The sequence below is a fragment of the Panicum virgatum genome, chromosome 5K (genome assembly GCF_016808335.1).
Source record: "Panicum virgatum strain AP13 chromosome 5K, P.virgatum_v5, whole genome shotgun sequence".
In the NCBI taxonomy this organism is placed as follows: Eukaryota; Viridiplantae; Streptophyta; class Magnoliopsida; order Poales; family Poaceae; genus Panicum; species Panicum virgatum.
In genome coordinates this window covers 51,084,463-51,105,910 of record NC_053140.1, presented here as the reverse complement: position 1 = coordinate 51,105,910, position 21,448 = coordinate 51,084,463, and the positions used below count along the sequence as shown (strand labels likewise).

General features: G+C 50.3%; 2 protein-coding genes across 3 annotated transcripts; both read right to left on the bottom strand.

The window, feature by feature from the left end:
- Window positions 1-714: 714 nt before the first annotated feature.
- LOC120708305 (pentatricopeptide repeat-containing protein At3g13160, mitochondrial-like) lies at window positions 715-2,450 on the bottom strand. 2 transcript variants are annotated; one of them, XM_039993509.1, is made up of 2 exons: window positions 1,663-2,450; window positions 715-1,581 (listed from the first exon to the last, which is right to left on the bottom strand). In XM_039993509.1, exons 1-2 carry the CDS (start codon window positions 2,362-2,364, stop codon window positions 988-990), a joined length of 1,296 nt encoding a protein of 431 aa, XP_039849443.1. In that variant the 5' UTR covers window positions 2,365-2,450; the 3' UTR covers window positions 715-987. The 2 variants fall into 2 exon arrangements, with proteins under 2 accessions (XP_039849443.1, XP_039849442.1); XM_039993508.1 differs by having other exon boundaries at window positions 715-950; window positions 989-2,449.
- A 15,239-nt stretch (window positions 2,451-17,689) lies between these two features.
- LOC120708304 (probable indole-3-acetic acid-amido synthetase GH3.1) lies at window positions 17,690-20,089 on the bottom strand. Its single transcript, XM_039993507.1, has 3 exons — window positions 19,628-20,089; window positions 18,623-19,527; window positions 17,690-18,515 (listed from the first exon to the last, which is right to left on the bottom strand). Exons 1-3 carry the CDS (start codon window positions 19,957-19,959, stop codon window positions 17,905-17,907), a joined length of 1,848 nt encoding a protein of 615 aa, XP_039849441.1. The 5' UTR covers window positions 19,960-20,089; the 3' UTR covers window positions 17,690-17,904.
- Between the last annotated feature and the right edge of the window lie 1,359 nt (window positions 20,090-21,448).

Below are 21,448 nucleotides of genomic sequence, written 5' to 3'. Positions count from 1 at the left end.
CAGATTTGGCATAAATTTATAAACTTATTTGGCAACAAAAATAAAATAAGAATGAAAAAGAAAAGCCTGCCATTGTCATTCGTGATCTTGGGACCTCCCCTTTTGATCCGTTTGACCTTTGGTTCATCAGATAATGACTCATTTGCCTTCATTCTTGATTCTATCTTAACTCTCGAAACAGCGCTGAAGACCATCTCAAAGCTTAGCCAGCCATTGTACATTGCAGTCAACCTGCCAGTGCTAGATACTTAAGTTCACGTATTCTGAATCAAAGAAGACACCTTCTGCCATAGCAACCTCTACCATATACTTGAAAGTAGAACTCTGAAGTTTTACAAATTGTTAGTTCATTATCCTGTAATATCTTTTCTTTTAGATAATTCACTTTCTATTGGTAAATTGTCTGACGAGCAAGATAATGTATTCAATGAGGTAGGCAAAAGGCAAACATGACTACAAAGCCGAAACTGCTCTGGAGTTATCCACTTCTAGCCTGACACACTATCTCTAAGAAAACGGAGGCTGTGATCTAGACTGACATTAAATCTCCCATAAGATATAAATTTCCATATTTTAAACTTGACGTAACCAATCAAGTTAACAGGTCAGGAGTTATATATTTATTTGCTTGCAAAAGCAAACAGTGGCATTATCAAAGACCAGTATATGCAAAACTTGCACAGGAATGATTACAACAGAAAAAGGCATTTAAACAAATATAACAAACAATTTTGATACCATGTGACAAACAAGCCAAAGCCAGAAATGTAGGAAGAAAAGTTTGATGTAAATGTCATGTAAGATGAGCAGAGGTATTCTTACTGATCAATTTACAGCAGAGAAGCAAGAAACCCTTTCTTATTAAAGTAGTACATGATAACAATTGTACATGCAATTCCGCTATATCCTGCTAGGCAAAACAGTAGTGCAGCTTCTGTTTGCATCACCATAGCACATCAGTGCCTAACCTAAAATGGGATATCCTGATCAAGCATTTTTAGACACACCTCCCTCCTCAGACCCCTCTTCATCCGGTGAAGAATCTTCCCAGTCAGCTTCAGCTTCTGCATCAATGTCTTCGCCGGTAGGTAGCATCTTCAAACCCATGTCTTCTCTAGTACGTGGTGGCATCCTCAAACCCTTCCGAGGATAGGAGTTCTTCCTCCCACGCTCAACAATCATCTTAGCCTCCTCCACCCTTGAGGCAGCAACCAATGCAGTCACTACCCCCTGCAGTAACGAGAATTGCACTTTGCACTTCCTACTAAAGATCTCATGGCAGCATGTTAGAGCACAATCAAGCTCCCCAGCCTCAAGAAAACATGGCACAAGGGTATGAAATGTGCCCCTATTTGGTGCACATTCATTCTTTACCAGATCAACATATACTTTCTTGGCCTCATCCAACCTCCCTTCTTTGCAATACCCTCGAATGAGTTCATTGTAGGAGACTGAATCAGGTTTGGGCCCATCCTTCTGCATCATCTCAATTACAGCGACTGCATCCTCAATCCTCCCTTTGGCAACCAGACCCCGCAGCTTTGCGTTATAGCTCTTTGTGTTCGGCTCAACATTCCTCTCCTTCATCATCTCCCAGACTTTCTCGGCATCATCAAAGCAACCACTGTTGTAAAACCCATTAAGCAGAGTGTTGAAAGATACCTCATCGGGTGTAAGACCGCGCTTGTCCATCAGCGCGATGACGTCGAGGGCGGCCGAGAGGTCCGGCTTCTGGCACAACGCGCTGATGAGAATGTTGTAAGAGGGTACAGTGGGGACAATGGTGGGGTACGAGGCCGGGATCTGCTGGAACGCGGTGGCGAGCGCATCGAAGTCGCCAGCGTGGACGTAGGCGGCGAGGAGGGCGTTGAAGGTCATGACGGATTTGTGCTTTGGCGGGAGGTCGTGGAAGGTCGCGGCGGCGTGGGACGGCATGGAGGCGCGGCCGTAGAGGCGGACGAGGCGCGTGGCGAATCCCTCGGTGGAGGCCTCGAGGAAGGGCTTCTGGGCGTCGAGGATGGCCGCGACGGCCTCCTGGCGGCCGAAGGAAGCGAGGCGGGCCACGGCCACCTCGTACACGCGGTGCCTGTCGCGGAATCTCTGGGACGCGGCCGACGCCGCGACAAACTGGGACACCAGCTTGTCCGGATCGCGCTGCCGGATGACGGTCTGCACGACTTTGCCGAGGGGCATGTCGCGGTTGCGACCCTTTTTGGGTATCGCCTCCGCCTCGCCGGCGGCAGGTTTCGGGGCAGGCGCCGCGGCGGGCGCGGGCGCGGACTTGGGTGGTCGGGCGCGTGGTTTGGCCGAGGAGAAGATGCTGGAGAGGCGGCGCGCGCTGGAGGCGGCGGCGGCGGAGGCCATGGCAAATGGGGGCGCAACGCGACGGCGGCGTGGGTGGGGTTTTCGTCGAGACGGCGGCGAGAGAGGTGGAGAATGGAGAGGGTTTTGCTGCGCAGCTTATTTGGGCCGTGCGGAATATTAACAGCCCAGCCTATTTCGGCCGTGATGGAATATTTAGAGCCCAGCAGCTCAACCCAGCTGGACCTCCCGGTCCATTACTGGCAGGGCAGCTTCGCCGGGGCCGCAGGGCTGAACGATTGCCCGGGCCGTTGGCGGGCTGGCGGCCGTCGCCGCCCACTCGCACCTCTTTCCTCTCTGGCGCCCTTCCTACCCGTCGCAACGTGGACCGGATCTCAGGGCCTCAAGATGCCACTGGTTAACCATTATTCTTACCCAAATCCATTACCCATACTATACATAAATGGGTATGGGTAGGATATTGGAAGGTAATTACCCATTTAACCGCGCACCCGTTTATAATCAAGCCCCTCGCACTAGCTTCTTCCCCCAAATCGAATCACCAGTCCGGCACTCGTCGCATCGCTAGAAGCTTGCCATGGGGATCGATCTCTCGCCGGCCACCACGCGGCCTCCCCTCAGCTCGCCCGGATCACCAGCCACCACGACCCTCCCCTCCCCTCACCCCGGCTTTGTTGACGCCGGCCAGCGGCAGCGCCGAGGCCAAGCTCCATCCGTCCGCGGCGGGGTCGAGCTCCAGGTTTCCTCCACCCTTGTCACGCGGCCGCGCCAAGGCTCGCAACGGAGAGCCACGAGCTTGCCCATGCCGCTCGTCTGTCCCACGCCGACAGCCTCGTACTGTCACCTCCGCCTCAGCCACGAGCTTTGTCGCGCGTTCTGCCCCGTCTTGCCAGCGCCAGCTCACCCACGCGCGCCATGAATCTCCTCCGCGCGCTTGCTCTCCTCCAGCCACGAGTATTCGATATGTTTAGTGGACGAGGCAAGGTTTGATATGTCTACCCACTGGTTATCCATTCCCATCGGGTATTATCAATGTTATTTGGGGATGAATAATTTGGATGCGGTTGATTAGTGGGTATGGGTACGGGTGACCCATTTCCTACCCAACGGCAGCCTCCTTCAGTTTTTCTTTAGCAAAAGCTCAGCCAGGTGTTCTGCCAATTCACAGTAGGGGAACCCTAAAAAAAACTCTGAAGACATTGTAGATCTGTTGGGTAAATCTTTTTTTTTTCTTCAGGGAAGCAATTTTGTTCTTTTTTAGGGAAATGTTGGCTGAATCTTACAAGCAGCAATAAAAATTGGGAATGGTTGCTGTTCCCCACCGAGCAACAAGCATGGTTTTCAGTCCCATTTGCCTTCCAAAAATTTTCCCGGTTCAGAACATGATACGATGCCTGAAAATGGACCTGGTATGCAAATGATGGTCTGTCCATACTTCGACAGCAATCCTATCGTAGAGCACGCATCCATTTTCTTGCAGCCAGCGCCTGTGCCTGTGCCTGGGCCACCAATGTCCATCGGTGCACAAACATGAATCATCCAACCTAAGCAGACTATGGACTTTGTGTGCTTTGGTCCCGTTTATTTCAGGTTCTAGTCGATTTTAAAGGTTAATGGATTTTGGATTCTCGATTCTTGGAGTCATCTGACTTTTGGATTTTCCAAAATCGAGCCTTCAAAACAGGCAAGCTGAAACGAAAAGGGCCATTGTAAACTCCTTTTATTCCTTGCTCCCCTCTTCATACGGTGTTGAATCATCGCAGGCAGTTTCAGCTTCTACATCTTTGTTTGTTTCAGCAAGTGCTGGCATCATCAGACCCCTCTGAGGATAGTTGTTCTTCCACCCAAGCTGAACAATCCTGGTAGCTTCCTCGACTCTAGATGCAGCAACCAATGCAGTCACTACCCCCTGCAGCAATGAGCATTTCACTCTGCACTTGCTACTAGAGATCTCATGGCAGCAACTTAGAGCAAGATCAAGCTCTCCGGCTTCCACAAGACGTGGCACGAGAGTTTTAAATGTTCCCTTATTTGGAGCACATTCATTCTTTAACAGATCATCATATACTTTCTTGGCCTCATTCACCCTCCCTTCCTTGCAATACCCTCGAATCAGCTCATTGTAGGACACTGAATCAGGTTTGGGCCCATCCTTCTGCATCATCTCAATTACAGCGACTGCATCCTCAATCCTCCCTTGGGCAACCAGACCCTGCAGCTTTGCGTTATAGCTCTTTGTGTTCGGCTCAACATTCCTCTCCTTCATCATCTCCCAGACTTTCTCAGCATCATTAAAGCGACACTTTTTGTTGAACCCATCAAGCAGAGTGTTGAAAGTCATCTCATCGGGGGTAAGACCGCACTTCTCCATGAGCGGGATGACATCAAGGGCGGCCGAGAGGCCGGGTTCCTGCACAGCACTCCGACGATGAGTGTGCTGTAAGATTACACGCTTCCGATAACGGCAGGATGTGAAGACGCGATCACCTCACCTGGAATGCCGCAACGAGCATGTCGAAGTCGCCTGAGTAGGCGCCGAGGAGGCCGGGTTCTCTTGATTTTCTTTTTGTTGAATATTTTGATTACGCTACATGGGGGCACAACAGTCGTCTAGTTGATCATGTGCCACGCTTTTACCATGGTTCTATCGTTTGAGAAACCTTGACAGAGATTGGTAGCTTGCCATGAACTTCGAGAACCAATAAGAACATTATTTTTGTTCAAAAAAAAGAACCAATAAGAACAGTATTTATTAAAAAAAAAGAACATACAAGTCTTGCAGCATCTAGTGACTCTCCTATATAAGCTTGCTTCAGAAAATTGTCTGCTTTGGTTGTTAACAGTGACCAAGTTACAGAAAAGGTGGGTGGTGTACCAAATTGCATGTAAAATTCTAACCAAAATATGAATAGATAGATCATGGAATTATCTATCGTGTATGTACAATTTGAGCTAGAATAAAAACTTAAGCAAGTAGAAAAAAAAAGTTTGCATAGAAGTGGGGTTTCGGATCAGAATCTCCTTCCGCAAGTCTTAGTTCAGCCTCTAGTTTTGCATATATGTAGATGAATACAAAAGCTATCTATTTATACATGAAGTTTTTCGTGCACCTTTAGGGCATCACCCTGGTTAGAAGTCCAGTGATACTAATGGGTTTAATGGTACCATGATATCAAACATGGCAGTACCTAATCAACATGCAAGCATGTAGGATTCTAGGTGCATGCGAGGCTAATTTATCATGTAGGATTTTTTTTGTTTCACCCTGTATAAAAGGTTGCATTCAAGATTAATTTTTGCATGTCTAGTATGTTCTTGCATGTTCTATCCACTTCAATAAAGGTTGTGTTGTCTCGCTAGGTTATGGTCTGCTCTTTTGCTAGCCCATGTTGAAAGTGGTAGCCAAACGTCCAGTCCATATTCCAATATTGGGCCTAAAGGCCTAGAAGGCTAGAGCACACACGCACAAAGACAGCTGAGGAGTCCCAAGGTGAGCTCTGAGAAAAAACAAGAAGATGCTCGGCACAACAAAAACACATCGCCGGTGAAGCAAAAAGGTGTTCCGTCCTTTCTTTTTCTTTGGGAGAAATGGCCAGACACTTCTCGCAATTCGCAACCACCAGCGCGTCGTCCACTGTTGGCCCTCGTGCACATGCGCCTCACGACACAGCAGCGGGCGATCTCGACAGTTGGATCGGGGGTGTGCGGATGGTTGGGCCGCTCGCGGTCGCCAGACACCGCGCCGGCATCGCATCTGCGCGCGTGCGGTAGGATAGCGACCAGATGGAGGCCGGGCCCCCGCCGGTAGATGGGAATGTCCCCGGCCTCGTCGCCGTCCCACGGGCCGATGCACCGCACCAGCGATGCCGGAAAAAAGCCTTGAGCCACGTCGCCACGTCGCGGTCGGCGCACAGCGGCAGGCAATGGCATGCCCCCGCCCGGCGCCTGGCGACTCGACGGGCTTCGCCGTCCCCGACTCATCATCCGTGATCAGCCATCGCTGGCTGTGCGCGGAGTAATGCGGCAACCAGATTTCCGCGCCCATTTATCAGTCCAACTATATCGCTCCATCGCGAGCGAGCGAGGAGGAAGAAAGGGAAGCCTTTTTGGCGCGTACTTGCTGGGTCTGGGAATCAAACGGGCCCCTCTCCCTCCCCTCCCCGGCCGGGGCGGCTGGCCGGAGTGGCAACAGACGTTACCAGACAAGGGATTCAATGGCGCTCTGACTTCCTGCCCCCCTGTTCACCGATCCGGCGTCGTAATATGCCTTTGGTAGCCCGGGCCGGCCATCAAAGGCGCGGGGGGAGGCAGCATGGGGGCAGGCCATCAATGGCCGCACCCGGGAGGAGGCAGCCGGGAACGCGCCGCGCGTTTCCTCCGGCCGGCGACGACGGCAAGCGTGGAGGGTGTGGCGACGGGGTTATGCATGGGCCGGCCGCGGAGCGAGCCACGTCGAGCAGCGACAAGACGGGCACCAGCCACCACCAGGCTGCCCCCCGTCACCGGCTCGTCGCCACCGTCCCCGGCACTAACCCGGTGGCATGGGGGCAGGGTTAACCATTTCATTTTCCGGTGAAATCCCGGTGATCGGCGGAAACGGAATTCCGTTCCGGAATTTCGGTGAATTTCGACGAATTTCGGTGAATTTCGGACGAATTTTTTTGAATTTTGAATTTTCAAAACGAAATTTTCCGAAAATACCGAAATATTTTTTCCCGGTACGAGCGGAAACGAAAAATTTCACCAAAATTCGGCGAAATTTCGCCGAAATTTCAAACCCTGCATGGGGCCGGCGCGGCCGGCTACATGTCCCCCCCTGCTGCACGTGTGCCCGGCTTCTTTTAGTGTTAACGCCCACCCAACCCCAACTACTGACGCTTATAAGCCTATTCTATAGCAGGATCTTTATCAAGACCCCAGCTTGTTAAGTTTTTTTTTTGTTTTTTTGATTGCGGCAGAGCAATGAACAGTCGGGGTGAGCCATTGCAGCTAACAGTAATCTGACTGAGCGCAAGAGCGTATGGGTTTGATTGGTTGTTGACCAGACCTGCCGGGCTTGGGCTACGTGTTCTGCTGACGGGACCGGACACGACGACGACGACGACCGGGTCAAACGGTCGGACGGCGAGGGAGTCCGGATGGATGAGGAGCCAGCAATGATCGGCACGGCAGGCAGCTGCACGGCCAGTGAACAGGAGCGCTGCGCTTGGCTTGGCCGCGCTCGGCCCCCCGGGGTCCCCCCGCCCGGCACACGACAGGCGCCAGCCCCGTTCCAGCAGGAGCCGCGCACGCCCGCAACCGCCAAGGCGCGCCACCGCGCTGTCCGCTCTGTACCGTGCCGGCCACATGGCCGCCCCAGCTTTTCGGCTCTCTGTTCGCTACGACCGCCTCGTGCGGTTCCGGCTGTTGGTGGTGTACGGTGTGGTCAGCTCGCCCGCCTGTTTCCGCTGCACACGACGCCTCTGGCTTTGCCTGCCTGCCCGTGCCGCCCGCCCGTGTTCTGCCGCTCTCCATCCGGCGATCGCCGGCTCGCGCCCAAGTGACCGTGCTCCCGTGATCCGGCCGTCGAGATCTGAAGCGGCGCGGCGCTCTCTCGAACAAGGGACAGCGAGCTACGCTAGGGTGCCGGACCGGAGGACGAGGTCACGGCCGGACTTTTCGTCAGGCTTTGTTCCCGTGGTCGATCGCTGTCATCTACTCTCGGAGGCCCAGTGCTACGTCGAGTGTCGACTGCGCTGGGTTGCACACGGTGACGCCTCTAGTCGGTTGAGCGGCCAGCCGATGAAGGCAGATGGCCAGGCAAAGAAGATTGGGAAAATTTGTTGGGGGACACTCTTCAAAGGTGGTTTTTGCTCTAGAACACTAAAAAATATGGTCTTTGTTCAGAGACACTGAAATTTTGTGGCCATTTGCCACAGCACATCGCCGTTGCCCTCCGTCTCCCTCGCGTCACTGTCGTGCCTCCATACTCTTCCTCCTGCTCGCGACACCCACAGGTGCGACTGCTGCCGGCAGTGAGGAGCCGCCCGCCGCCGCCCCTTCCCGCTGCTGCCGCAGCTCCTCCTTGACGGCGGCGCCGCACCTCCCTGACGACGCCGCGCCGTCGCACCGCTGCTGTGCCTCCTCCTTCCTCCTCCTGCCAGCAGTGCGGGCGGGGCGTGGGGGCTCCAGTCAGGTGCGGCCGCCGGCAGCTGGGCACTCAACGACGGGGAGGGGGCTCAGGCCCGCGGTGCGCTCGCTCGTCGCCGAGCTCGCACGGAGCTGGGCGGCGGAGGCCCTGCGGCAGCAGCTCGGCAAGCTCAGGCGTGGAGACGGGGGAAGGAGATGCGGTTAGGCACCAGTCGCCACGGCCACTTGCGTTGCTTGGGAAGATAAGGGGAAGATATCGTTGGAGAGGATGACAGGTGGGCCCTTCAACTACTGTAGCTAACGGTGTTAATAAGACCATTCATCCATCCTTCTTAGTGTGCTGTGGTAAATGGCCACAAAATTTTAGTGTTTTGGGGCAAATACCACATTTTTTAGTGTCTTGTCGCAAAAACCACATTTGAAGAGTGTCCCATGGCAAATTTTCCCAAGAAGATTCTAAGGGGGAACAAGAGCAATCGCGGAACAGCATCAATGGAGAATGGATGCACCTAACGACCAAGCTGATCTTTCATGAGGTTGAGAGCATATAATGACCCCGTTTTTAGTCACTTCTCTCGTTCACATTTCACAACATCAATGGCGAAACAAGATTATTTTATCTTTAAAAAATACTTTCTTCACAAAGTATTTTTTGTGGCGAGTATAATAAAGGATTTTTTGGATTACTGCCATTACAATTCTCCGACTTTGGAAGAATGCCATTACTTTTCACATTATTTGAAACTTGCCATTAAAATTTTACAAACCTCACAGACCTGCCCTGATCTACGCTTGGTACGTCTCTGGGCCCACTGTCAGGGCGCGTATTTGCGTATGCGGACCGTATTGCCCCTCCTCTTCTTCTCTAAACCGTCCGGTCGGCTCAAGCCGACCCGACTCGCCTCGCCTCCTCCTCCCCAGACTCGTCTTCTCCCCTTCTCCCTTCTTTTCCCGCACGCCATTGCCGTCGAGGACTGCTTCCCCTCGCCGGGTTCGCCACCGACGGCCTCCAAGATTTGGCGGCTGCTTAGTCGAGGATGAGTTCGAAGCAGATCTGGCGGCCGCCGTCCACCGGCTCCAGCTCGACGTAGAGGCCGGGTCAAAGCCCGCCGCTGCCCGCACTTGTGGATTGCCCTGGTTGCTGCATCGAGCTGGTTCGGATCGTCAGCAAGCAGCCGAAAACTTATGGGCAAAGCTTCGTGAAGTGCCCTAACAACATTAAAGTAAGTCGTTTTGTGTTCAATTTGTGTGCAATTTCAGGTCTCTTGTTTGGTGTTCATGCCGCTAGGGTTGAATGTGATGCAGGATGACCCAACAACCTGCGGCGTCATCATGTCCGAGGGGAACTTCCAGCTCATTGGAAGAAGTCGATCCCTCCCAACTTCGGAGACCTTGGTGGTGGTTGTGTAACATCCCAAAATCCACCGAAATAAATCACGCGCTAAAATTGTTTCAAAAGTTTTTCGTCGTTGAGCTCGAACCATTTTCCCGCCCGATCTCCCGATCTTTCGAATGACCCGATCCTGACATCTGAACCCCGCGGTCACATCCCTCTGTTCGCCCTCGTCCCGCGTGTCGCGCACAACCGCGCACGCGTGACCGACGCCGCGCGTGGCCGACCGGGGCCGCGATCGCCGCCGGCACGCGCTCGCCCCCTTTTTCCCTTTTCCTTTTTCCTTTTCCCATTTTTTCTTCTCTTTTTCTCCATTTCTTTTTTCCTGTTCTTTTCTCCTTTTTCCTTTTTCTCTTTTCTCTCTTTCTCTTTTCTTTCCCTCTCCTTTCTTCCCTCCCTCTCTCCTCCTTCGAGCGCAGCTCAGCCCGGCCTGCCCCTGCCCCGCACGCCCCGCTCCCGGCCTGCCCCTGCCCCGCACGCCCCGCTCGTCGCGCTCCCCTCTGCGCGCCACACGCGCACGCGCGCACGCGGCGCTCGGCGCGCCAAGCCGCGACGCCGCACCGCCCGCGCGCCCGCTTCCTCCTCCCTGGTCGAGCCACCCTGGTCCGCGCACGCCGCGCTGCTCGCCCGCATGCACGCCCCCGAGCCCTGCCCGCGCGCCGTACCCACACGCTCCGCGTGCCCCGGACGCCCGCCGCGCCGCTCGCCGCTGCTCGACGTGTCCCGTCACCTGCCTCGCCGCGCCGCTACGTCGCGACACGAGCAAGTGGCCGTAGCGCCATTAATGGCGCCCCGCGATGCTAGCTAGCCGGCCACCTGTCCCGCGCCGCTCCACCGCCTTGCCCTGCGCCGCTCCTCCGCCTCACAGTCACCTCCGCCACCTCCAACTCCCTCTCTTCTAGCTTGCAGCGTCGCCGCCGCGCACACTGCAGCCCGCCGCCTCCGCTCCCGTCGTCCCGCCTCCCCGCGTTGCCCCGGCCCAAGGTAGGGGGCGCACCGGGCTCCTCCCTTCCTCCTCACCCTTCTTCCCACTCCCTGGCCGCCGACGAGCTCTGCAGCACTGGCCCAGCACCGTCGCGGCCAGGCCACCTCGGGCCGCCTCTGGCCCAGCTGCGGTCAGGGATCGGGGCCCCGCACCTCCCTCCTCCTTTCCCCCTCGCTCCCGGCCGCCGCCATGGCCCTGGACGGCCGGATTGGCCGCCGCCGGCGCCGCACGGCCCCCTCCCCTGTTCTGCGGTCGAAAGGAAGAAGAGGGGGGCATATTAGCCCAAAACCCCCTCCCCTCTCTTTTATTTATTAAAGAGACCTTCCACCTTTGGCCCTTTTGCAAAGAAATCCCTAACCTTCATTATATTCACAACTAAACCCTTCCACCCTATAAACCTAATACTAAATAAGCCCCTACATCTTTTTAGATGCCCTGAACATTTTTGGAAATTACAACTAAGTCCTTTTCTATTCCAAAACTATTTACAAATGAGCCATGAACCCTTATTTAACCCCTAAACCTCTATATAACCTATCATTTCATGTGCCAAACGATCTCGGATCTAACTAAAACTTTTCCACGCCTCTCATGACATAGTTTTGTCCATGCCATTAGGAAACCGCCTGAAAATATTACTCCAAACTCCATATCTTAATTATTTCCGATTCGAGCTCAACGATAAAACTTTTATTTCTTTTTCTTGATTGTGTGTTTGTTTGTATGCGTCGTAGACCATGGTGTGAATGAAGGAGAGCCTGTTGACGAGCAGTACTGCGAGCCAGCGAACAAGGACCAGTTCCGCGACCCCGAGCCCGAAGGACAGTGCTTCGACCAGGACCTCCCCGAAGGCTTCGAAGACGGCAAGTTCAATCTCATCCTTTGATTCATGATTTTGTCCTAGTTTTTATAAACACAACCTATTGGCCTGTTTTACAAAATTGCATATGTTTTGCCTGCTAAAAACACGGTTGGATAGCCACCCCTTGATTTGTTATAACCATTGTTTGACCACCTAGGTTAATGTTTGAATGTGTTGTTTGGATGTTAATCACTGCTAGAATGCTTAGGATCTCATACTCAATACAACTTGTTTTATAAAGAAAATGTGTGTGTGTGTGTAAAAGTGGAAATTTTCGAAAGATGAGGCTAGACGGGATGGATGGCATTTCTGTGTGATTTGCCGTTTGGTGTGCTTGTGCCTGTGTGGCAGAGCAAGGAAGGGAGATATCCATCTTGTCACCACTAAGGACCGAGTTGGTGTGTCATCTCACCTAACTCCACTATCGTGCAAACCACTCGACCGTTGAATAGGCAACGGCTTAGCATAAACCCCACTAGTTAGTCTGATAGCCATCAGGAGAGCTGAGAGCAATGGGTGATCAAGGAGAAGGGATTAGCTCTGTGTGACTTATGCCCCGGTTACAACCTCTGTGATAGGTGAATGACCCCTTGGTACATCCCGTGATGGCTAGTCAGGTCTAGCTAAGGTGGGTAATGGCTTTGTTGGGATCTGCACCGACACTAAGGTGATCGAGTTGTGGTACCCCGCTTGTGGGTAAAGTTGCACACATCTGCAGAGTTAAGAATCTATTCAAATAGCCGTGCCCACGGTACTGGGCGAGTTACGGTGTGGTCACATGACTAGTGTTTATTGTGGGATGGGTTGGCGTGAGTTGTTTTGGAAATGTGTCCGGCAGTTGTGACGTGTGCTACGGCGGATGAGGAGTCCGGTAGCAGCTTAAAACTTGGATCCTGTGTGGATCAACCCCTCGTGTTACTCGGTACAAGAAAAATGGTTTTGGAAAATGCTTTCTTTCAAATGAACCCCTGCATAAAATATTGCTTTCCGCAAAACAAACCCTAGCCTTATCCTTGATTTACCCTATGCAATATATTCTGTTTATACCTCCTCCATGGGTGTGATTGGACTTGCTGAGTACATTTGTACTCACCCCATTTCTTAATTTTTCAGGGGAAGATCCAGACTTTGTTCCAGAAGACGTCGAGTAGGGTACCGTCCTGCACCCACCCTTGCCTGTGGATTAGGGTCACCCGCGGGACATTCCGCATGGTGCAAGACTCTGATGACCCCCTTTTTATAATTAATACCGTTGTGTGGGTGTGGGTTGTAATCCTCGCGATAGTGGCGCTTCTCTGCCCATTACCGCGTAGAGCTGTACGGTGATGAACCATCTGATGTAATAAGTGTCATCAGCCTCCTGGGACTGATGTTTGTATCACATTTAAGTCTTCTCTTATGAGAGGACGCTTCAGGTTGTGATGCCGCATTTTGGAGATGAAGCAAGAGCTAGATGCACTGAAGCTGAAAGTTGACAGTGCCGTGGATGGGTTGTGGGATCTGAAGGTGCAAATGCAGAGGTTGAAATCGGAAACTGTTGTGATAGAAGCAGTTTGTCTAGGTGTATCTTTGGGTTATATTGTTAGCAAACAGTGGTAGTCTGGAACTAGTCAATTAGGTAGCCCTCTATCTTTGCAGTTGTATGAAAATTTGAACAGAGATATTGAATGAAGGGTAACCCTTGAATGAATGCTAACAAGCAACATAGAATTTCAAGTTAACAAGCAACACAGAATTTCAAGTTCAACCGGACCGCGAATTGAAACTGACAGATAATTCAATCTGAAACCAAATTTCAAGTTCACAAGCCATGACAATAGCATACAGAAATTCAGGGAAATAGCTTGTTCAAGTTCACAAGCAACACATGCCATGACAGGCACACACAAAAGCATTAGGAGCATTACAAGCTTGTTCTAGGTTTCAAGCATTACAGGCCATGATAGGCACACACAGCTCCAATTCACAGTTCCAAAATCAAATAGGTCCATCACCATGAACTTCAGTGTCCATCACCAAAAATTAGGTCCATCAAGCTTCTGACTACCTTGGCTGGAGGAGCAGCAGCATCCCTTTGCTGTCTCTTCTTGGCAGGTGTTTTCTTCTTCTTAGGGGTCTTCTCCCTCTTTGATGGCTTCTTCTTTTTGACAATTGATGGTCCAGCTGTGTCTTCAGTCCTCTTCCTGTACAGGATTTACAGCAATGACTTAACCCATGATTTATAGCAAAAAATCCATCCTAAATAATTTAGAGCAAGGATTACCTTTTATTTTTTGTTGGTGTTGTTTCTCCATCCTCTCCAACCATCTCAAGTTTGCATGTCTTGGCAAAGTGACAAAAACCTCGACACCTTGAACATTTGACTTTCTTTTTGGTGGCCCTTTTCTCTAGGCATCCCCTTTGCCTTTGAACCTTCGGCCTTCCTGGTGCTATTCCAAGCAAAGGTGGGTAAACCTTAAATCCAAGATCAACTTCTGGCCATTGGGATCTGTCTGGCATTGCCACAACTCTACCTTTATAAGCTGCTCTGAACTTTGCAACTGAGTAATATTCATGCACAAAATCAGCAATTTGCAGACCTCTGTTGGACAGTATCCATGCCAAGGCATGCTTGCATGGCTTGCCAGTTACCTGCCATTCCCTGCATCCACAATTCTTGTTTTTCAGATCAACTATGTGTCTTTTCTGGTTATTCCAATCATCCAGCAGTGTCACCTCTACGAAGTCATCATCACTGACTTTAACCTTAACAACTTTGAGGTTATTGCTTTTGAGGTTCAAGTCCTTCATTACACCAGGTAGGATTCCATCTCCCCAATTCTGTGCCAGCTTCTTTCTTAGGTACCTTTTCTCCATTATGAGCTCTCTAATCCTGTCAACTAGCTCATGGAGATGAAGTCCTTTGAATTCCTTGACAAGTAGATCTATCAAATACACCTACTACAACCTGGCATGCCATCTCTTCCTTATACATTTCAAACAAATCAATCATTTGTATCTCATCAGCTAGTCTGGTATCCTCATTCAATCTTTTGTCATAATACCAAACAGTGGGTAACTGGTCAGTGCATAGATTCAACTCGGTTGCCAGATGTTTCAACAGCAAGTCTAACGTCAGTGACCCATACTCAACATCCCACTTGAAAACTCGCCCTTTTGTGTATGATTTTCTACCACTCGCGTCTTTAAGCATGAACCCTTCGACTTTTACCTCTACCGCAAACATCCCATCCCTAGGCAAAAGTAAAGTCAAATTCATCCCCAAATCAACACAACATGCACAAAGCAAATCAGACGCCAAAATCGCCAACTAGACTATAGAAGAATGCAGATTGGGTACCTGCTACCACTGTTCCCCATCGCCGTAGCACCAGTGGAGGCGCATGGCGGCGCCTAGCCTGCGCTCCCCACCATCAGGGTGCCTCCATCCTCGCCGATTGATGCGAGGTTAGGGTTCCTCTCAGTTGCCGCCAACCCTTGTCGAGGAAGCCTTCAATCACCGCCGCGAATCACGCCGCCGCCGTCAATCTCTAGGGTTAGGGTTTTGGTGGTTTGCTCGGGGATGGGGAACGGGAGGGAGAAGACGAGTCTGGGGAGGAGGAGGCGAGGCGAGGCGAGTCGGGTCGGCTCGAGCCGACCGGACGCTTTAGAGAAGAAGAGGAGGGGCAATACGGTCCGCATACGCAAAAACGCGCCCTGACAATGGGCCCAGAGACGTAGCAAGCGTAGATCAGGACAGGTCTGTGAGGTTTGCAAAATTTTAATGGCAAGTTTCAAATAACGTGAAAAGTAATGGCATTCTTCCAAAGTCGGAGAATTGTAATGGCAGGAATCCAAAAAACCCCTATAATTTAGGCATAATTGTAGGCAACACAGGCATGCAAGATGAAGGAACGAATCATGCATGCTTAAATGTTTCCACCAAAGTTTTTGCAGGGAAACAGTTCCCCTACTATCACGCCGTGTCTCAGGTTCGTCTGCCTGAGATGGGTATGGAGCAGGATAAAGTTGCTTTTGGGCTGCTTGGTTGGGCACTCTTTTCAGTGCCTTGTGGTGGGACAGGTGCTGTGAAAACAAACAGAGATTTGCAGTTTGCTCATGCCATGGATAGCCCTAGCTCTAGCGTCCTGATGCTTCTAACAATTTACACAAAGGAGCAAAGCCACATTGTATGTATCAGTGTGTCCTTGGAACTCTAATAACTTACAAAGTGTACTGTAAATTAAGAGTCTAAGAACTCTTTTATAACTCTTTTAGCTGTAGTCATTCGCATGTGAATGATTGACCGGATTTTTTTTCCATAATCTAAAAAAAGAAGTGTGTCCTTGGAAATAAAAGAGAAGAGGCTTCTTTGTTTGCATGTACTAGTCTTTCAACTCGTGCTCCCGTACGAGCTAGTTAGAGATATCTAATAATTATCAATCTCACACTCTTTTTAACTAATTAAATATTCTAATCCAGTACTGTAAAAATATATATTTATCATTATATAATTGTAATAAATGTGATAGATTTAGTTACTAATATTTTTTTCTCACTTTGCATCACATCTCCATATATGTTTGATATGTATTTAATTGAACACTTTGTTTCAGCTATGTGAACAACATAAAAATTGGTATTCTTATCTCTTCTCTTATACATGAATATATGGTAACACGCACAATATGGTTAGTATTTCTATATAAATAATAAAATAAATAATATATTCATGATGATAGAAATAGTAATTTAGAATTTTATATGGACGTGCTTTAAGATTTTATTATAATAATATAATTTTGATTCAAATTTGGGATTTATTTTAACTTTTTATTATGATATTATTAAATAATATATATGAAAATTTAAGGAGTTATTTGATATTATTTTATAACGGCATAAGTGGGTAATTTACATAAAAATTAGGGGTTACTTTAGATTATTTTTTTATAATGGCAGAGGTGGGTAATTTAGATACATGTTTAGGGGGTTACTTTAGTCTATTTTTATAATGGCAAAGCTGGTAATTTATTAGAAAAATATAACAGATCTAATGGCTATTATGATTAGAGTTGCCGAATTGACGACTGAATGTTTCTGATTTTTGTGAGAATTTATAGGATTTCTCTATTTTTTTCAGACTGTCCACCTAGGATCTTAAGTGGCTTCACCTGAAGGCTTCAAAAGAAGTCTCCAATTAGTAATAGTAAGATACTATGTTGTACTACTATTATTTAGCAAGAAGGATTTTATCATCCAATGCGTAGAAATATAGCATTACTTGTATAAAATACTTTTTTTTAAATAGTTGTAGGCAGCAGCTAAAAGACGTGGTTCGACCCTAGTGAATGAAACATATGGAACCACTTATCTTTTACTTATTACTAACTTTAGACTTGATCACGAACTTATCGTAACTATATTTTATGCTTATGGAAGGGGTTAACGCAGTATCCTTCATTTTAGCTACTAGTTGGTTACTTTATGAGGCTGCATATAGGCTATTTGTTTACAGTCCTACTGGCTCAAAAGTACAGTGAGAATTAACAACCTTCTCCACTTTTCGGTTCCTTTTATCTTTAAGGCACCTGAAATTATTACTATACGTAGCTTAAACTTGCAGTATATATCTATATGAGAGCTGTCAGAGAGGCTTATTGCATGAGTAAAAAGTAACTAAGAGGTAGTGTTTTTTGGTCACTTGAAAATTATATACACCCAGGAATGAATTAGGCGTACTATAAGTCCGATTAGAACATGTCCTGTCCTGGTGGTGCGTTTAGAATATAGTATGAATCTCTCCTGTACATCAATGCCATTTCCATGACGACGTTTCCCGGGATCAAACAATGGTGGTGGGCCGCTGCAACAGAGTTTAATAATTTATATATCCATACCTTCTCGAAAGATATGTCTAAATCTAACAGGGAAATTAAAACTACTGGAGATTAATCCTCATGTATAGTATAGTTGACATATAGAAGTCCATTCCGATCCCTATACTACTAGCAGAGAGTAATAATAATTTAGTATATGTAATTGACATGCACAAAGTGCATAGCAAAATACACGAGCTGAAGGAACACGACTACACGAGACATATTACAAAGATGGAGAGAAAAGGAACCAAAAATCAAATGATCTTAGCAGATACCCTAAGTCATCATCATTCCATATAGCTAATCCTCTCGCTGCCTCTGAACATTCAGATGGTACCACGACCATCAGGATTCAGCAGGCGTCCCCGTTGGAGGTCACCTCCCTGGCGTTGCTCCATAGCTTGTTCCCGGGGCTCCACTTGGGGCACTTGGGGCTGAAGTACTTGCCCTGCACCCTCGCGTCGAGCAGCTCCACCACCGGGCCGGCGCGCACGCACCGCGGCGCCTTGTACTGGTTGATGGACGCGCCGCGGCTGATGGCGTAGTCCATGAGCTTGTCGAAGGTGCCCTCGGAGACGACGCGTATCTCGAGGGGGCCGATGGACCTGTCGCAGGCCCGGCACTGCCGGTACACGCTGTTCAGGGCCTCCTCCACCGACAGGCAGCAGTCCTCGAACACGGACGCCGGCACGGCCGTGCTGCCGGCGCGCAGCTCCCAGAACAGCACGTAGTGGCCCGGGATGGTCGCCGCGTCCGCGTAGCTCGTGTACTCCACCAGCGACGCGCCGAACGGCGCCAGGTGCTGCACCGCGCCGCTCACCGCCGCGTGCAGCTCCGTCTCGTCGGTCTTGTCGGAGTCGATGCTCAGCGCCACGTTCTGCCGCCGGACGAAGCTGAACATAGGCGCATCGTTCTTGAACCCCGCCACCCGCAGCACATCACCCACGCGATACCGACACAAACCTGTCACCATGGCAGAAAAAAAAATGTTACTCTTACTGCTAAACGACGATCCACAAGTGCTCGTGTAGCTAGCTGGATCATCAAGCAAATTAAGTCCCGAGACATACCGGAGTAAGTGGTGACCACGAGCTCGTACTCGTGTCCAAGCTTCACATCGACGAGGTCGACCAGGTCGCGGTGACTCGGGTCGGCCTGCTGCTTGGCGTTGCTGCAGCGGAGAGGAAGGAACTCGAAGTAGCACATGGTGGGGATGAGCGTGTAGGCCACGTCGCTCGGCTTGCACATGGGCTTCAGGTTGAGCCCGAAGTAGCACTCGGAGGAGGCGTACATGGTGCACGCGAGCGGCAGGCCGCCGCCGTAGAACTCCAGCGTCGGGATGTACTGCGACATGGCGCCGGTCACGATCACGTCGATGTACTTGGTGCGGGGCCACAGGCGCCGGATGATGCCCTCCCACGACGCCCTCCCGCACTCGTCTTCGACCTCGTCGGCGAGCGCCGGGTCGGCGCGCAGCACCCTCCCGACGGCGTCGCGCACGGCGCGGTCGGTGATCTCCGGGTCGAGGGCGCCCGTGCGGATGTCGCGGCACAGGCGCGGCCAGTGCTTCTCGAGGAAGCGGATGGCGCGGAGGAAGCCCGAGGCGAACACGGCGCCGACGCGCAGCACGTCGGCGCGGTGGACGAGGCCGCACAGCAGCTGCGCGTACATGCTCTGGTACGAGTCCACGCACAGGATCGCCTCGTTGGGGCTCGTGTAGTCGGTGTAGGGGTCATGCGGCCGCTCCAGAAACTGCCGGCTCCGGTAGTAGCTAGTCAGCACCGGCCGCGCCACGAGCCCGCCCGGCGTGCACGACTCCGCCTTCACGAACAGCAGGTACATGGTCTTGCCCTTGTCGAGCCCGGGCACCGACTGGCTCATCACCGGCATCTGCAGGCTATACAACAGCGACCTCCTGTCCAGCTCGTCGGCGATGGTCGGCATCAGCTTCCTCTCCCCTCCGGACGTGCCAGAGCTGGTGCACGCCATCAATTGCAAGAACGTCAGCACACACGTTTCCATTCCATGTCCGCCAAATTTCGGAAGCGCAGCAGCTTCGATCGTGGGATGCGTACCTTGTGAGGAACTCGGAGATGGGCTTGCCGGAGAGGATCGGCGAGGTATCGCCGTTGGCAATGCGGAGGATGTCCGGCTGGAGGCCCTCGTAGGTGACGAGCGGGACGAGGCGGCGGAAGGCTTCGACGGTGTCGTCCGCGGCCCCGGAGACGCCGTGCCGGCGCAGGTACTCGGCCGGCGCGTTCTGCGCCAGTATCTCGGCGAGGACGCGCCGCTGCACCTGCCCGGCGTTCGCCGTGACATGCTCGATGAACTCGAGCGCCTCGCGGTGAGCCCCCGGGGCGAAGCCGCAGGCCGGCGGGGTTGTCTTGGGGGACGGCGCTTCCGGCATGGCACTGCAGTGCGTACGGCGTGCTAGCTAGCGCAGTTCGTGCCTGCCCTGGTGTTCGCTGGTCGACACGAGGCGTGTGATTTGGTGCTTTAGCTTAAGCACTGGGCAGTGTGGGCGTGTTTTTGTGTGCGAGAGAAATGTGGTTGTGCCGGGCTTATATAGAGGGAAGGATAGGGGCAGTGCAGTCAAATTACTGTTAGTAGGTCGCCTGCTGGCCCTACTCATCAGTTAGTACTACAGACTACTGCTGGCTCCTGATACTGGACTTGTAGCGAGCATAATTGCAATGCTGTTCTGTGGGAATGTCTGTTTGGATTCACTTATAGTTTTATATAGTTCTCCTTGCTAAGCTCTTTTAATATAGGTGTAATATGTTTTTTTCAGCTGAACTTTCTAGATTTGCAATAAAACCGTTTAGTCTACGGTATTCTGGTTCCCACAATCTGCTTGTTTGGCTCAACCTAAGACTATTGTACAGGATGTTTTTCGCAATCTCGAGTGGATTCAAACATGACCTTATAAACTTCCTAATTATTCATGAGTTTTTTCTAAACAAACTGCTTAATGACTGGACAAAATTGCTAGTTTTTCTAAACAACCGGCGTCTTCCTTTGCGCAGCTTCACGAACTTTCTTCTCAAAACGACCGCTAGAACATATACGGAGGGAGTGCTAGTACAGACAGGGAGTGCTAGTACAGACGTGCTCTCCAAAATAAAATGGAAAAAATATATATGTACCATTAAAAGATTTCAAAGTTAGATATATACCATCTGTTCATCGCTATCATTTACTGAAGGGAGTAGTATTTAAGATAACGTGCTTTAATTTCAGCAGTGCGTTTCTTTTTTTTTTCTTATTCTGGTCGATGAAATTGTGCGCTTCCTCGATGAAGCTTTACAGTGTGATGATGCTAGCTAGACAAAGAAAACACAAGGTCGTTTACCGGCTTATTACCTCTTCAGTGTTCACTAAGGGCATGTTTAGTTCATTTTGCAAAATAATTTTGCAAAGGAATATTGGTCATTTGAAGTACTAAATGAAGTCTATTTGCAAAACTTTTTGCATAGATGGGTTGTAAATCGCGAGACGAATCTAATGATACTAATTAATCTATGATTAATTAATAATTATCGGATAGTTACTGTAGCACCACTGTTGCAAATCATGGATTAAGTAGACTCATTAGAATCGTCTCGCGATTTACAGCCCATCCATGCAAAAAAATTTGTAAATAAACTTCATTTAGTACTTCAAATTAGCAAAAAAAAATTTCACTTTAATGCATTTACGATTTTTTGCGTTTACATGTAAAGAACTAAACATGGCCTAAGTAGCGAGTAGCCGAGTATACTACAATAAAGAAGGTGATGGTCAAACTGCCATTCTTGCTTCCTCCAGCAGTTACAAAAAGTGCGGGATTTTCTATGGGATTCAGCAACAGTTCACATAGCATCGGGATCTTCACCTCTTCCCCTAGAAATATCGCA

Excerpts from the sequence above, each read along its gene's own strand:
- LOC120708305 (XM_039993508.1), bottom strand. The coding sequence starts at position 2,364 with ATGGCCTCCGCCGCCGCCGCCTCCAGCGCGCGCCGCCTCTCCAGCATC.
- LOC120708304 (XM_039993507.1), bottom strand. The coding sequence starts at position 19,959 with ATGCCGGAAGCGCCGTCCCCCAAGACAACCCCGCCGGCCTGCGGCTTC. Across the intron at positions 19,528-19,627 it reads ATCTCCGAGTTCCTCACAAG|CTCTGGCACGTCCGGAGGGG; the intron begins GTACGCATCCCA and ends GGCGTGCACCAG. Across the intron at positions 18,516-18,622 it reads CGTGGTCACCACTTACTCCG|GTTTGTGTCGGTATCGCGTG; the intron begins GTATGTCTCGGG and ends CCATGGTGACAG.